Source organism: Sorghum bicolor, chromosome 5 (genome assembly GCF_000003195.3).
Source record: "Sorghum bicolor cultivar BTx623 chromosome 5, Sorghum_bicolor_NCBIv3, whole genome shotgun sequence".
In the NCBI taxonomy this organism is placed as follows: Eukaryota; Viridiplantae; Streptophyta; class Magnoliopsida; order Poales; family Poaceae; genus Sorghum; species Sorghum bicolor.
Genome location: NC_012874.2, coordinates 54,767,281 through 54,783,336, shown reverse-complemented (window position 1 = coordinate 54,783,336; position 16,056 = coordinate 54,767,281). Strand labels below are relative to the sequence as shown.

General features: G+C 44.6%; 1 protein-coding gene across 1 annotated transcript; it reads left to right on the top strand.

The window, feature by feature from the left end:
- LOC8055027 (S-type anion channel SLAH3) lies at positions 10,038–13,107 on the top strand. The gene is made up of 2 exons (XM_021461867.1): positions 10,038–10,445; positions 11,577–13,107. The coding sequence occupies exons 1-2, from the start codon at positions 10,133–10,135 to the stop codon at positions 12,836–12,838; spliced, it is 1,575 nt and encodes a 524-aa protein (XP_021317542.1). The 5' UTR covers positions 10,038–10,132; the 3' UTR covers positions 12,839–13,107.

The following is a 16,056-nucleotide window of genomic DNA, read 5'->3' as shown; positions in this document are numbered from 1 at the left end:
CTTCCTCCACGGCCTTTTGGATTTTCTCGTCCATTGTGGCCTTCAGCGCTTGCTCCCGCTCAAGGGCCCGTTGAGCCACTTCTTGGGTCTTTATGAGTCCTTCCTCCAATCTGCGTATCCGTTCCTTGTCCTCTTCCTTCTTTCTCTGGCGGCTTCTATAAGTTTCCCTATCAGCAGGGAAGGCATGTTCCCATGACACGGTGCCATAGCCTCTCGTCCGTCCACCGTGCTCAGGGTTCCCCAGGGCGAATGTCAATTCATCTTTATCTCTATTCGGCTGCCATTCTCCACTTTCAGCGATGGAGCGGGCTTGATGGAATCTTTCCGCAACAGCTTGGATGCGTTCCCCATACACGACCTTTCCGGTCTCAAGGTCCAGTGAGCCTCCGTGAGCGAAAAACCAGTGCTTCGCGCGCTCAGGCCACTCGAGGGATTCGGGCACCAACCTCCTGTCGATTAACTCTTTTTCGGCTTTTTCCCACTTAGGAACTGCGGTTTGGTAGCCACCTGATCCCTTCGTGTGGTGGTAGGTCTTGCGTCGGGCATTCTCTTGGTTCTTTCTGACCCGTTCCTGAGCCTCTTCGGACATCTTGAACCGTACAAAGTCGTCCCAAAACGGTCGTAGCTTCGCATAGTTCGGAGAGTTGAAATCTGGAGTCATGTTTTTCTTGATGTAGTCTTGATATAAACGCTTCTTATAGCCCTAGAACATTGGTGCCATCTTCTTCATAGACCAGTCTCGGACTCTTTCCTTCAACTGTTCATCGTTTGTCTCCAGTGTAAAATGTTGCAAGACATCACCCCAGAGTAGCTCCTTGTCACGTATAGAGACATAACTGATTTCTGGGTGTTTCTTGTTCTCCTTCCATTCACGGACACTGATTGGGATCCTATCCCGGACAAGGTACCCTAAGTGGTTCACGAAGGCCCTTGAATGGGGTCCAAGTGGCTTGCCTGTTGCTTCCTCGAATTCTGAGATTACTAACCGACCCTCCATAGGCTTCTTTGGGCCTCGTACTCTCCGGCTAGTCCCCGTGGTTGTCGTCGAGCCAGAGGGCTATGTAGGAAGAAAAAAGACAATTTAATACAAGATATTATTTCGAATTATATCTGTAAAAACAAAGGAGACTGCCATATTACAGACCTGCTGGCCAGCATTGTCTTGCTCATTCGGGTCGACCAAATACTGAGAGCAGTCATCGATTCCCTCAGGGTTTTGGTCGCCTTCGCGGTCATCGTGATAAACTTCTTCAGTGGGACCGCAGATCAGGTTCATCATTTCCTCTTTGTGTTCTCTCGGATCGGCCATTTCTACAGAAATATGTGACACATCACTACTAGCACTACCGTGTATACTTGACAAGGAAACAATATATAAAACTAGGGTTTAGGGTTTAGGGCTTAGGGCTTAGAACATCACTAAATACATCACAGAACACTATAGAACATCACTAAATACATCAAATATATATTACGTGAAAAAAACTAAATACACCATAGAACATCACTACATTAAAGAACACCGTATATATATTACGTGAAAATAATTAAGAAATTGGTACTATAATATACATGAAAATAATTAATTATATATGAATTTGAGCAGAGGCAATATTCTAGATTTATAAGAAATTGGTGACACATGACTACTAGCACTACTGTGTATACCTGACAAGGAAACAATATATAAAACTAGGGTTTACAACTTAGGATTTTCTGCAACAGTATACGGCTAAGGGTTTGGGGTTTACTGCTAATAATTAAATATATCATAATTGTACCACTAATTTAAACCACTAATTGTACCACTAATTATAGCACTGATAATTGTACCACTAATAGATCCATCTCGACATACCTGTAGTTTGAAAGCGGTGAGACGGCGGAGAGACGGCGGTCGGTGCGGAGACTCGACGGGGACTTTGGTAACGACGCTAGAGAGACGTCGATCTGGAAGAAGGAAGAAATAAGGAACAAATATTATATCACATTTACATATTGTGGCACATGCATGAAGCACTAAATACAGAAAAAACAAAAACTAATAACATAGTTTGTCTGTAATTTACAAGACAAATCTTTTGAGCATAGTTAGTTTATAATTGGACAATATTTGCTACAAATAAACGAAAATGCTACAATACCAAAATAGAAAATCTTTTCAGAACTAAACAAGGCCTAAGAAAAAATATATAATGTAATACAAATAATAATTAGAGCAAAGCATAAGAAAAATAAATAAATACATGTAACAAAGAAAAAAATTTAAAGAACATGGTATATATATTACGTGAACAGTGCAATTAGTTTTTATTTTCGTCTATTTGCAATTTAGGAATAGTACTACTTTCGTTTGTATTTGACAAATATTATCGAATCATGTACTAATTAGACTCAAAAGATTCGTCTCGTCAATTCCGACCAAATTGTGCAATTAGTTTTTATTTTTGTCTATATTTAATACTTCACGCATGCGTCTAAAGATTTAATATGACGGAGAATTAAAAAATATTACAAAATTTTTTAGGAACTAAGGCCTTGTTTACTTCCGTTTGTATTTGACAAATATTGTCCAATTATAGACTAGCTAGGCTCAAAAGATTCGTCTCGTCAATTTCGATCAAACTGCGCAATTAATTTTTTTTTTAAACTATATTTAATACTCTATGCATATGTCTGAAAAAATTTTGTAAAATTTTTGGGAACATGGCGCCCTAAACAAGGCCGCCAGCGCCACGGGCCGGCTCGAGCGGCGCCCGGGGCCGGGGCTCGGCGGCTGCGCCGCCGGCCGGTGGTGGCGCGCGTGGCCGGTGGGGGCTCGCGTGGGGGCGCGCGCGGACGGTTTACGGCGGCGGCGCGGGCGCGCGGAGGGAGCGCGGCCGGCGCGCGTACGGCGGCGGCTCGGGCGCGCGCGCGGCATTAGGCTACGGCGGCCGAGCGCGCGCGAGAAGGAGAGAAAGAGAGGAGAGAGGGAGCGCGGCGTACGGCAGCGGGGCGTCCTCGGAACGGCGGCGGAGGAGACGGAGCGGCGGCGGAGGAGCGCGGCGGTTAGGGCAGAGGACGAAGACGGACGCGAGCGCAGTGGCAGGAGGAAGAAGGCCTCTGCCCTTTATAGGGCAGGGCACCTTTAGTCCCGGGCTCTGCCCGGTTCTCACCAATTTATGGCGCCAGTTTAGGCGCCATAATTTGGTTTTTCCTTTTTTTTCCTCTTTACATTGTTAAATGTATTATAAATTAAATAAATCTGATAAAATTGTTAAAAAATACACATTAATTTTATTCTGCTCTACTCTTGAGTATAAAAATTCTTAACACAATTGATTTTTAAATATTTCATATTACTCAAAATAAATGTTATTCATAATGAATATTTTGTTAATGCAAAAACATAATGACCAATTAAATTTTAAAAAATTGTTGGCTTTAGATAGATACTTTGTTTTTGGGTCATTTGGACGTTAAACTTTTGTTTCTTTAGTAATAATTATACAAATGCGCGACATTGATTGTATAAATTTGAAATTTAAATTTTCAAAAGTTGTAAGATGTATTTGGGAACCCTGGATGGCCTCAAATGGAAAACTCATGAATACAAAGTTTGTTCCACTCATCGAGACCTACATTTTCTCTAGTGGTCACATTTTCATTTGAAAAAGTTTAGACCACTCAATTTTGAAATTTGAAAGAATTCATAGCGAAACGCTAATTTTCAGAACCATAGATGGCCTCAAATGGAAAACTCATGAATACCAATATTGCTCCACTCATCAAGGTCTACATTTCATATATAGACCATTTTTGCATTTGACAAAGTGTTGGCAAAGTGTAGTTCAAAATCCACACTTCCCACGTATAGTTTCATAAAGTTTGTGTGAGATTCAAGATTTGGTGAGTATTGTTTACATAAACTTTTCCAAATGGAAAAATGGTCTATATAAAAAGTTTGGATATTGATGAGCTCTAACAACTTGGTATTCAAAAGATTTCCATTCCAAGTCATTTTCTCCGTCGTTTGACCAAAGCCCGTCTTCGAATTTGAAAACACGAGCCTCGGACTCGATCAAATTTATCCGGATGAAAATATGATCCATATATGAAATGTAGGTCTTGATGAGACCTAACAACTTGGCATTCAAAAGTTTTCCATTTGAAGTACTCAGGTGGGTCATTTGACCAAGTTTGACCAAAGTCAAAATAGTGGGTTTCACAAACACACACTTTGACCGAGCCCTGGATGGCCTCAAATAGAAAACTCATGAATACAAAGTTTGTTCCACTCATCAAGACCTACATTTTCTCTAGTGGTCACATTTTCATTTGAAAAAGTTTAGACCACTCATTTTTAAAATTTGAAAGAATTCATAGCGAAACGCTAATTTTCAGAACCATGGATGGCCTCAAATGGAAAACTCATAAATACCAATATTGTTCCACTCATCAAGGTCTACATTTCATAATGTTACAATTATATTACACAAGATTTCAAGTACAAATCACTACCATTATCAAGCTAGCACAGTGGTAAACTTTTTCTTAACATAATGCCCTTGGTTATGATCATTCCGTAACCATGGAGTGTCCTCTGCAGCGAGCATGATGCTTGGGTCTTTGGCCACACAAAAGGGTGGGATCCGTTCATCCTTTTCATAATCCTCTGACACGTCTGACTTGTCTTCAATTCCCACGATGTTTCTTTTCCCTGTAAGAACGATGTGTCGCTTTGGCTCGATGGTGTTTTTCTCGTCTTGTTTCCCTCTCTTAGGTTTTGTAGACATGTCTTTCACATAGAACACCTGATTCACCTTAGTACCGAGGACGAATGGATCGTTTGTATATCCAATATTGTTGAGGTCCACTGTTGTCATTCCGTACTCCTTATCGACTGATACCCCTCCTTTCATCTTCACCCATTGGCATCAGAATAAAGGGACTTTAAAATTATGTGCATAGTCTAGTTCCCAAATCTCCTCTATACGACCATAATATGTGTGCCTGTCCCCATTCGTGTCCGTGGCATCCACACGGACACCACTCTTTTGGTTGGTACTCTTTTTATCTTGTGATACGGTGTAAAATGTATTTCCATTTATCTCGTACCCTTTGTATGTGAGGACGTGCCACGCTGGTTGCCTAGCCAACAAATAAAGTTCATCTCCAATATCTTTATCACCCTGGCATTTTTTTCGCAACCAGTCACCGAATGTTTCCATGTGATGATGCGTAACCCAAGTCTCATTCTTTCCAGGATTCTCGGATCGTACAAAATCCATGTGTTCCTCAATATAGGGTTCCACCACAATGGAGTTTCGAAGGACTGTGTAGTGCGCTTTATTGAATAAATCATCACCTTGGCTGATATATGTTTTCTTTCCTAGTGTACCCTTTCCACCGAGTCTCCCCTCATACCTTGATTCAGGAAGACCAATCGGGTCAAGATCAGGAATAAAGTCCACACAGAACTCAATGACCTCCTCTGTCCTGTATCCCTTGATGATGCTTCCTTCTGGCCGACCCCGCTGGTGAACATATTTTTTCAGTACACCCATAAATCTCTCTAAGGGAAACATGTTGTGTAGGAAGACAGGACCCAGAATATGAATCTCTTTGACCAGATGAACTAGGAGATGTGTCATGATATCAAAGAAAGATGGAGGAAACACCAACTCAAAGCTGACAAGACATTGAACCACATCGTTCTGTAGAGTAGCTAGATCAAGAGGATTGATTGACTTCTGAGAAATTGCATTGAGGAATGCACACAACTTCACGGTGGCCAGACGTACATGTGGAGGTAGAATTCCTCTTAAGGCAACCGGAAGCAGTTGTGTCATAATCACATGGCAGTCGTGCGATTTTAAGTTGACAAATTTTTTTCTCTGGCACATTTATTATACGCTTTATGTTGGAGGAGAACCCAGATGGGACCTTGATGCTGCTTAGGCACTCAAACATAATTTCCTTCTCCTCATTGCTAAGAGTGTAGCTAGCAGGTCTTAAATACTGGCGTCCATCATCTGTCTGCTCTGGATGCAGGTTGTCTCGTTCTTTCATGCGCTTTAAGTCCTCTCGAGCCTCAAGGGTATCCTTAGGCTTTCCAAACACACCCATAAACCCTAGGAGATTGACACAAAGATTCTTGGTCAGGTGCATCACGTCGATGGAGTGGCGGACCTCAAGGTGTTTCCAATATGGTAGCTCCCAAAATATTGACTTCTTCTTCCACATTGGGGCACGCCCCGAAGCATCTTTCGGAACAGGTCCGCTGCCTTCTCCCTTTCCAAACACTACTTTCAAATCTTTGACCATCTGGAATACCTCTGCCCCATCTCGGTTGCCTGGCTTGGACCGGTGTTCTGCCGTACCTTTAAAATGTTTGCCTTTCTTTCTCAACTGGTGGTTCTTAGCAAGAAATCGACGATGGCCAAGGTACACGACCTTTTGGCATTTTTTCAAATAGATAGCTTGAAGGTCACCAAAGCAATGGGTGCAAGCATTATATCCCTTGTTTGTCTGTCCTGAAAGATTGCTTAGAGCTGGCCAATCATTGATTGTCACGAACAACAATGCTCGTAGGTCGAATGCTTCCTGTTTGTACTCATCCCACATACGCACACCTGGTTTGCTCCATAGAAGATGGAGTTCCTCAACCAATGGCCTTAGGTAAACATCGATGTCGTTGCCAGGTTGCTTCGGACCTTGGATGAGCACCGGCATCATAATGAACTTATGCTTCATGCATAACCACGGAGGAAGGTTGTAGATACACAGAGTAACGGGCCAAGTGCTATGACTAGAGCTCTGGTCCCCAAAAGGATTAAATCCATCCGTACTCAATGCGAACCTTAGGTTTCTTGCGTCCTCTGCAAATTCCGGGAATTCTCTATCAATTCCTCTCCACTGAGAACCATCTGCAGGGTGTCTCAACATGTTGTCCACCTTACGGTCTTCTTTGTGCCATCGCAACAACTTTGCATGCTCCTTATTTCTGAACAAACGTTTTAGGCGTGGAATTATTGGAGCATACCACATAACCTTGGCAGGGATTCTCTTTCTCGGACGTTCTTCATCCTCAACATCGCCAGGGTCATCTCGCAAGATCTTGTACCGTGACGCATGGCAAACAGGGCATTCATCTAATTTCTCGTGCTCGCCACGGTACAGGATGCAGTCATTAGGGCATGCATGTATCTTCTCGATTTGTAATCCCAAAGGGCAGACGATCTTTTTTGCTTCGTATGTAGTGGTGGGTAACTCATTAGGCTTCGGAAGCATCTTTTTTTGCATCTTCAGTAATTTTCCAAATGCCTTGTCAGAAATACCATTCTCTGCCTTCCACTGTAACAACTCCAGTGTCGTTCCTAGCTTTTTCTATCCCTCTTCGGCCGACAGGTAGAGTAGCTTCTTGTGATCCTCTAGCATTTGGTCAAATTTAGCCTTCTCCTTTGCACTTTCGCAATCTCTCTGTACGTCGCGAATGACATCACCAAGAGCATCGTCATCATCAACGATACTGTTTCCTGCATCCCCGTCTTCATCACCTTCGTCCTCTACTGCGAAGTCGCAGTATTGAGCAAAAACATCGTCAGGGTACGCTTGCTCTTCTTCACCTTCTTCCATCATAACCCCAGACTCTCCGTGTTTGGTCCAACAAATATAGTTTGACATGAAACCATTCGTGAACAAGTGCAAGTGAATTTCTCTTGAGTTTGAAAATTCCTTCAAATTCTTACAAACGGCACATGGGCAGCACATAAAACCATCCCGCTTATTTTGCTCCGCCACTCTGCGGAATTCTCTCACGCCCTCAATGAACTCGTTGGAGCGGCGATCAGCATTGTACATCCAATGGCGTGTCATTATCTGCATTATCATGGAATTGTAATTTTTCTATTAAAAGCTATAATTTTATCAGTAAAGAAAATTAATTTCAATAATTTTTAAAGTGAAAAAAAAATTATTTAACAATTAAAACAAAAAATATATTATTAATATTTTAAAATAAGAACATGAACATATTATTCGTGTATACATAGAACAAAATATCCTATAATATCTATAATAGAACTTAACATGATTCGTGTATACATAGTAGTAATGATTTGTGTATACTAGTTTTTAGCGGGCACACACTTACCATCGTTCAAAAAAATTCAAACATGAGAAGACGATGATTGCTCAGATGGCAACCTGAATTAATCAAAATAGACATATGTCCAATATGAAATTACATATGGCGGTGAGAAACATAGGAGGATGAAGCTAGCAACCTTTCAAACAAATCGACGACGGCGTAGAAGCGTTGAAATGGATCAATCGTGGGAGATGAGAGCACTAACAAGCAAGAACAATGGAAGAACAAGCAAGAACAAAGCACCTCGAGCTCGGGCAGAGAGAGGAAGATGGTAGGAGGGAGATTCAATTTATAGCGGGGAGGGTTTAGTCCCGGTTGGCTTTACTAACCGGGACTAAAGATTTCTTTTGTCCCGGTCGCCAAAATTGCCGGGACTAAAGCTTATTTGGCACATCGACGAAAGGTCTGTTCTCTAGCAGTGGGTATAGTACTGCTCTGCTTATGAACTTTTTCCCAGGACTATGAGACAAATACTACAGATTAAAACCTTCTAAACGGGAAGGCGCAGGAAAAACTAAGGACCTGATTGGTTTACAGCCAAATTTTGCCTAACCAAAACCAGGGCATCTCCAAAATTGCGCACTCATTTAGTTTGAAACCAGCTACGCCAATCCTTAAAGCCAATTCTAATGAATAATGAATAGGTTGTGAAATTCAATTGCACTCTGATTTGGCCAAAGATAGGGCAATGGAATTATGTTAAAGCCCAGTTAGATTTGGCCAAAAGAACTTCTTCACTGCAACGCCTGTGATAGCGAGGAACGGCTGAGAAGGAATCTTAAACTTCACTGTCTTGGCTTGGCTTCGTTGGAGCGATTGCGGTCTAGGATTCTTTATCTTCAGGACGATGAGGCCTACTGTGTTCTTTCATCAGCAGGCCAGATTCAGAAAAAAATAAAAACTTCATCTTAAAATTACAGGTTGGTGCTGATCTGGTCGTCTCACAAGATGAGAAGGCAGTATTTGATTTTTATGATAACATTCTTGGCAAGGCTGAAGAGAGGAATTTTACTCTTGATTTGGAGGAGCTCGCCGTCCAGCACCACGATCTATTTGTTTTGGATGCTTTTTAAGAGGAGGAAGTGGTTAGCTTACATCCATTTCGCTGACTTTTCGGCATAACGAAAGAAGAAACGTTCTAGCGCTTGTACAAGAGATGAGAGCTCCCCGAAAATCCACGTACGTACGGTCTCTGACTTTGGCCATGCATCATTTTCGTTCGGCTGTAATTAGCAGTGGCTGCTCCTATCAACTGGCAACAATTTCCTTTCATTTCGCGTCGTCATCATCATCATCATCATCATCATCGTCTCCATATGTATCAGCAGCTAGCTGTCGATTTGGCCAGGCCGTTGGGGGAGACGCGTTACAATCAGATCGAGCCTAAACATATCCCCGGCCCCAAAAACGTGGAGGAGTAAACCCTAAACGGTGTTCCATAACGAAACAGAAGAAACAGATGCCTTGATTCGCTGGCGTACGCATCCGCAGCGGGCAGTTGTGCTGCTGACAAGCATGCAGGCGCACACACACATTTTGCTGCCGGCCTTTCTAGTTGGTGAAAATTTTTAGATTTCGCTACTATAATATTTTCATTTGTATTTGACAATTATTGTTTAATCATAGGTGACTAACGAGGTTCAAAAGATTCGTCTCGCAAATTACAGACAAATTGTGCAACTAGTTATTTTTTATCTATATTTAATGTTTCATGCATGCGTTTAAAGATTCGATGAGATAAAGAAATCTTAAAAAAATTTAGAATTTTGGTGTGAATTAAACAAGGCCGGGTAGTCATGAGTCAGGCAGCCGTCATCATTGTAGTCTGGCGCCGGGCCATTTTAAAGCCCCACAAGCCCCGTTGCCCACACAATGCTCCGGTCGATCGGTCTCCCCTGCTGCTCGATCGCTTCCTTCCTTGATCGAACAACAAGGCTGCAGCTGCGCGCATAGGACTCCAGGTCTCTGACACACAGGCAAGTCAGCTGAGTGAGGTGAGCCATGGAGGAGGCCGCCAACAGCAAGACGCAGACGCCGCCGCCGCCCGCGCGGGAGAACGGAGGCGGGAGCGTCTGGTTCACGCACCAGCCGGCGGACACGGTGGCGTTCCGCTCGCAGCCCATACCCGGCGGCCACCACCAGCCCCCGCGCGGCGCCACCGGGGTCATGATCATGAGCAGTGACAAGCTCAACCACCTGGCTGGTGCGGCGCCGCCGGAGGTCCACGAGGAGGAAGAAGACGACGAGCTCTGGCGGCCCAAAGTTGATCGCTTCTTCATCGCCCTGGAAGGCCCCGAGCTCGACAAGCTCAAGATACATGCACGGTCACTTTTGCAATTTTTAGATGCCTCTGTTCCAAGGGATTTGCTAAATTTTAGATGTCTGACTTTTAGTTTCATTTAGATGGTGGTTATTACATATATTTTATGTTCAAATTATAGTTTTAGTTCGTTAATTTTTTGTTCCGAGAATAAAAAATTTGTTAGAGAAAACTACGTACAAATCTCACAACATGTTATATGTGTTGGTACAAAAATAATTTAACAGTTTACAATTATTTCTATAGTGAGAAAAGGACACAAATTTGATTTGTTACGATACAAAGACAAATAACAAATCACACTACTATGTATCAACGGCAAAGAACTGAGTTGCGGTAGGATAGACAATACTCAACAACAGAATACAAGCTTGGTGGTTAGCACTCTCGAGTCCTTTGGAAGAGATCCAAGGTTTGATTCCTAGGAATCAGCAATAAATTTTTGAACATTTTAACTAGACCGACACGATTATCCATGTCAGCACCGTAGTAGATGTTTTCTGAGTTGCCATCTGTGACGTCTAATCGTCACAGGTGTATCATCCTTGGCATAGACAATGTAATTCTGTGATGATTTGTGAGAACGTCACAAAAAAAACGTCATGTAAAGCACTAATTTTTGTAGTGTCACCAAAAGTGACAATTTACTTGTACTAGCTAATTGGCCGTATAAGACTATTGTCGAAAGTCATTTTAAAATTCAAGCATGTGAAATATAAGAGAAGGGGACAAATAAACTTCTATAATTATCCTAAATCAAACTATTTTATCAAAAATTTACTAAATTTATAGAAAAAACACCAGTACAAGACAAATATGTGTGCACATTACAACATCAACACAACTCAATGCATCTTGAAACCAGACTCGGTACCACCACTGGACATGATAGTTGTTCTAACTCATATAAACATGGATCATAAGTTCGAGTCACCTATATGAGACATAGGGAGTGTTTGGTTGGAGGTGTTAAAGTTTGTATTTTCGTTTTATTTGACAATTAGTGTCCAATCATGGAATAATTAGGCTTAAAAGCCAACATGCTTTGTATGTAATTTATAAATAAGGGAGTAATTTATTTGTGTTTCCAAGGTTACTGATCGCTCCTCCTGCCTTGTGCCCAGTCGTCGTCGGAGCTGGTGCCGCCGTCGGACAAGACGTGGCCGTTCCTGCTCCGTTTCCCGGTGTCGGCGTTCGGTATGTGCCTGGGCGTGAGCAGCCAGGCGATCCTGTGGAAGACGATGGCGTCGTCGTCGCCGACCCCGACCATGTTCCTGCACATGACCCACAAGGTGAACCTGGTGCTGTGGTGCATCTCCGTGGTGCTCATGTGCGCCATCACGGCCGTGTACGCGCTCAAGGCCGCCTTCTTCTTCGACGCCGTCCGGCGCGAGTACTACCACCCGATCCGGGTGAACTTCTTCTTCGCGCCATGGATCGCGTGCCTCCTCCTGGTCATCGGCGTGCCGCAGTCCGTGGCCAGGGATCCCCTGCCGCAGTGGCTCTGGTACGCGCTCATGGCGCCCGTGCTCGTCCTGGAGCTCAAGATCTACGGCCAGTGGATGTCCGGCGGGCAGCGGCCGCTGTCCAAGGTCGCCAACCCGTCCAACCACCTGGCCGTGGTGGGCAACTTCGTGGGCGCGCTGCTGGGCGCCAACATGGGGCTCAGGGAGGGCCCCGTCTTCTTCTTCGCCGTCGGCCTGGCGCACTACACCGTGCTGTTCGTGACGCTGTACCAGCGGCTCCCCACCACTAGCGAGACGATGCCCAAGGCGGAGCTCTACCCGGCGCTGTTCCTCTTCGTGGCGGCGCCCAGCGTGGCGAGCATGGCGCTGGCCAGGATCACGGCGCCCGAGTTCGGGTTCGGGGCTAGGATGGCCTACTTCGTCGCCATGTTCCTGTACGCGTCGGCGTCGCTGGCGGTGCGGGACAACTTCCTCTGCGGGTTCCGCCACGTCTCGCTGGCGTGGTGGGCGTACACGTTCCCGATGACCGGCGCCGCCGTCGCGTCCATCCGCTACTCCGCCGAGGTGGACAACGCCTTCACCAGGACGCTCTGCGTCGCGCTGTCCGCGGTCGCCGTGCTCACGGTCGCGGGGCTGTTCGTCACCACGCTGGTGCACGCCTTGGTGCTCCGGAAGCACTTCCTCGACGACATTTGCATCGCCATCAGGGACAACAAGATCAAGCCCATTGTGGAGCTGCACGAGCACGACAGCCCGGGCAGGGACGACGGCAGCAACGACGACATCGAGGCTGGCGGGCAAACAGTGTTATATGTATGGACGTATGACGCCTGTGCTGCTCAGGAAGCATATATAGGCAATAATGCACGAACGCCCCAAATCGCCGAGCTTCACGCCTGCAGTGCAAGCGTGGTGGGATGACGAACGCGACCGAGTTGTTGCTTGCATTGGATCTTTCCAGGTGTGTGTTGCCTGCAGCTTTGGTTCCATGGTGCAGAGGGATCAGAGGAGGAGCATTTGATCGATTGCATCTAGTATTGGAAGTCACTACTCTACTAGTCAGTATAAAACCGCTTGAATGAACAGAGTAGGCTACGATGTCTGAAACACGGCTAGCTGGTTATTATTTATCGATTTATCGTGGAAAGATTATATATGCAGCAGTGTCGCTTTTTACTTTAGCATCTCAATTTCTCATCAGTTCCTCCGGCTGAAAGTTGAATGATCACGCTGTATTGGGGGATACTAGGGAAAATGCTTCTTATTAACTGCATAGCTCACTGCTGCAGCCTACTGCCAACAGGATTGCATTGGCCCATATGGCCATATCACAATGGATCGTGTCTAATGAAATGGTAATTGTTGTTGGGACTGAACGTCGATCAATCATAGGCGAACGTCCCTCGCAACTCCGGTGGTGACCGCGGCGACTATGACAGGGTTTAGTAGATGGAAACAAGAACACAAAACAATATTGTGCTGTACTATGGCCGCAGCTTCTCACGGAGTTTATTAATTCATGCTTATATAGATGTGCTTACAAAGGATCCATGATCCCCACGCCAAGTTATAAATCGTGCATGACACCGATTCTTCTGCCGGAGTCCGCCTCGTGCGCGACAAGCTCCCTAGCACGAGCAGTTACCAAAACCGGACTGCATTGCAAGCCGAGCACGACATCGCTTACATCGTTTCCCAACTAGTCTAGCTAATGTAATCTAACTAACCATATATGATTACAAGATACGATATGCAATATCTTAGCTAACAAATCACCCCCTAAGATTATTGCACCTTGACGACACCCAGCGCTTCCCTGAGCTCCTGAAACCTCACTCTCGCGAGGGCCTTGGTAAAGATGTCTGCTAGCTGATTGTTTGTCCCAACATGATCAACTTCAACCTTCCCCTCCTCAATGCACCCACGAATGAAGTGATATTTTGTATCAATATGCTTGCTTCGGTCGTGATGCACCGGATTCTTGCTAAGAGCAATGGCTGACATGTTATCCATCAAGAGCTTCACTGGTGTCTCCTTGGTTCCCATTAGATCTCCAATTAGCCGACTAAGCCATACTCCTTGACATGCTGCTGCTGCCATGTATTCTGCCACACATGAAGATAGAGCCAGAACCTTTTGTTTCTGTGACGCCCAAGTCACCAGGTTCTTCCCTAGGAAGTATACCACTCCTGTTGTACTCTTTGTCTTCTGTGTCCCCGGCAAAATCACTATCACTGTACCCGATCAGAAAGGGTTTCAGTTCAGTACCTCTCTTGTACACACACCCATAATCCATGGTGCCCTTCAAGTATATTAGCACATGCTTGACTGCAGTCCAGTGTTCTCTGTTTGGAGACTCCATATATCTGCTAACCACACCAACAACAAAATGCTAAATCTGGTCTTGTGTTGACAATATACCTAAGACTTCCAATAACACTGTGATATGCAGTTGGTTCTACAATATCAGCTCCATCCTTGTTCTTGCAGAGCTTGAGTCTAGATTCCATTGGAGTTGGACTTGAATTGCAATTCAGCATCCCCGTTGTCTCCAAGACTTTCTTTACTACAGCGTGATCTGACCATCTTCTTGCTTCACCTCAATGCCTAGGTAATAACTTAGAAGACCCAAATCACTCATGCTGAATTTCATCATCATCTCCTGCTTGAATTGAATAATGTCACAGACATTCGGCCTAGAGATAACTAGATCATCAACATACACCCCACAAGCAGAAAAGAGTTACTGCTACCTCTTCTATATACTGCATGTTCAAGCTTGCTTCTCACAAAGCCCAGTGCTATTAATTCCTTGTCCAGTTTTGAATTCCAGGCCCTGGGTGCCTGCCTCAGCCCATAGAGTGCTTTCCTAAGTTTTAGTACCTTGTCACCTTGCCCAATAATGAACCCAGGAGGTTGCTTCACAAAGACAGTCTCTAAAAGGTCTCCATTCAGGAATGCAGACTTTACATCCATATGGTGTACCTCCCATCTTCCTTGTGCTGCCAATGCAAGTAAGACTCTCACTGTCTCAATTCTAGCTACAGGTGCAAATACCTCATCAAAGTTGACTCCTTGCTGCTAAGCATAACCCTTTGCCACTAGCCTGGCTTTGTGCTTCACAATTTTGCCTTCTGGGTCTTTCTTGATCTTGAAAACCCACTTTAAGCCTATGGCTTTGTGTATTGTAGGAAGCTCGCTAACATCCCATGTTCTGTTGGCTTTGATGGCTTGCATCTCTGCTTGCATAGCCTCTCGCCAACAACTCTCCTTCAGAGCCTCATTAACAGATCTTGGTTCTTCAGCTGCCACAAGAAAAACTCCATTGTATTCAAAACCCTGTACTTCTTCTATATCTTCCAGCAGGCTTGCTATAGTTCTCAACCTCTGAGGTACACCTTCTGAATCAATCGATAAACCAGTAGGGGGAGTGGCCCACTGGATCTATTATGTGTCGACCCTGTTGATGCTTGAGGTGTGTGTGGTGATCCCACCGAACCTCCTCCAGGTGATGGAATTGAGGGTGCAGGCGATGGGGAAGGCTGTTGGTCAGAACCTGAACTCGACTCTATTGTCGGATTTTCGTCAGTATCGTCTAGCCAAAAAACAGTGAAGTCAGGTACTCCTGCTGCTGCACTGCACTCCTTCTCCTCCCAATTCCATCTCTGTTTCTCATCAAATATCACATCCCGTGACTCGATCAACTTGTCATGTATGAGATCATACACCCGATATGCCTTGGTGCCTGGCTCATAGCCCAAAAACACACCCGGGACTGATCTATCTGCCAATTTGGTTAGACTGGGTCCAACTACCTTTGCATACGCCTTGTAGCCAAAAGTTCTCAGATGCTGAACTCCAGGCTTTCTCCCAAACCATGCTTCAAACGGTGTCTTATGATCCAAGATTTTTGTAGGTGATCTATTCAGGATGTGTACTGCTACCTTGACTGCTTCCCACCAAAACTTAGCTGGTACTTTCATACTCTTTAGTAAGCAACGAGCCATCTCTACTATAGTCTGGTTACGTCGCTCCACAATGTCATTTTGCTGAGGGGTGTAGGGTGCCGTTGTATTATGCTTAATGCCTTGTTCACTGCAAAAAGCTGCAAAAACAGTGGAGTTAAACTCCCCTCCCCT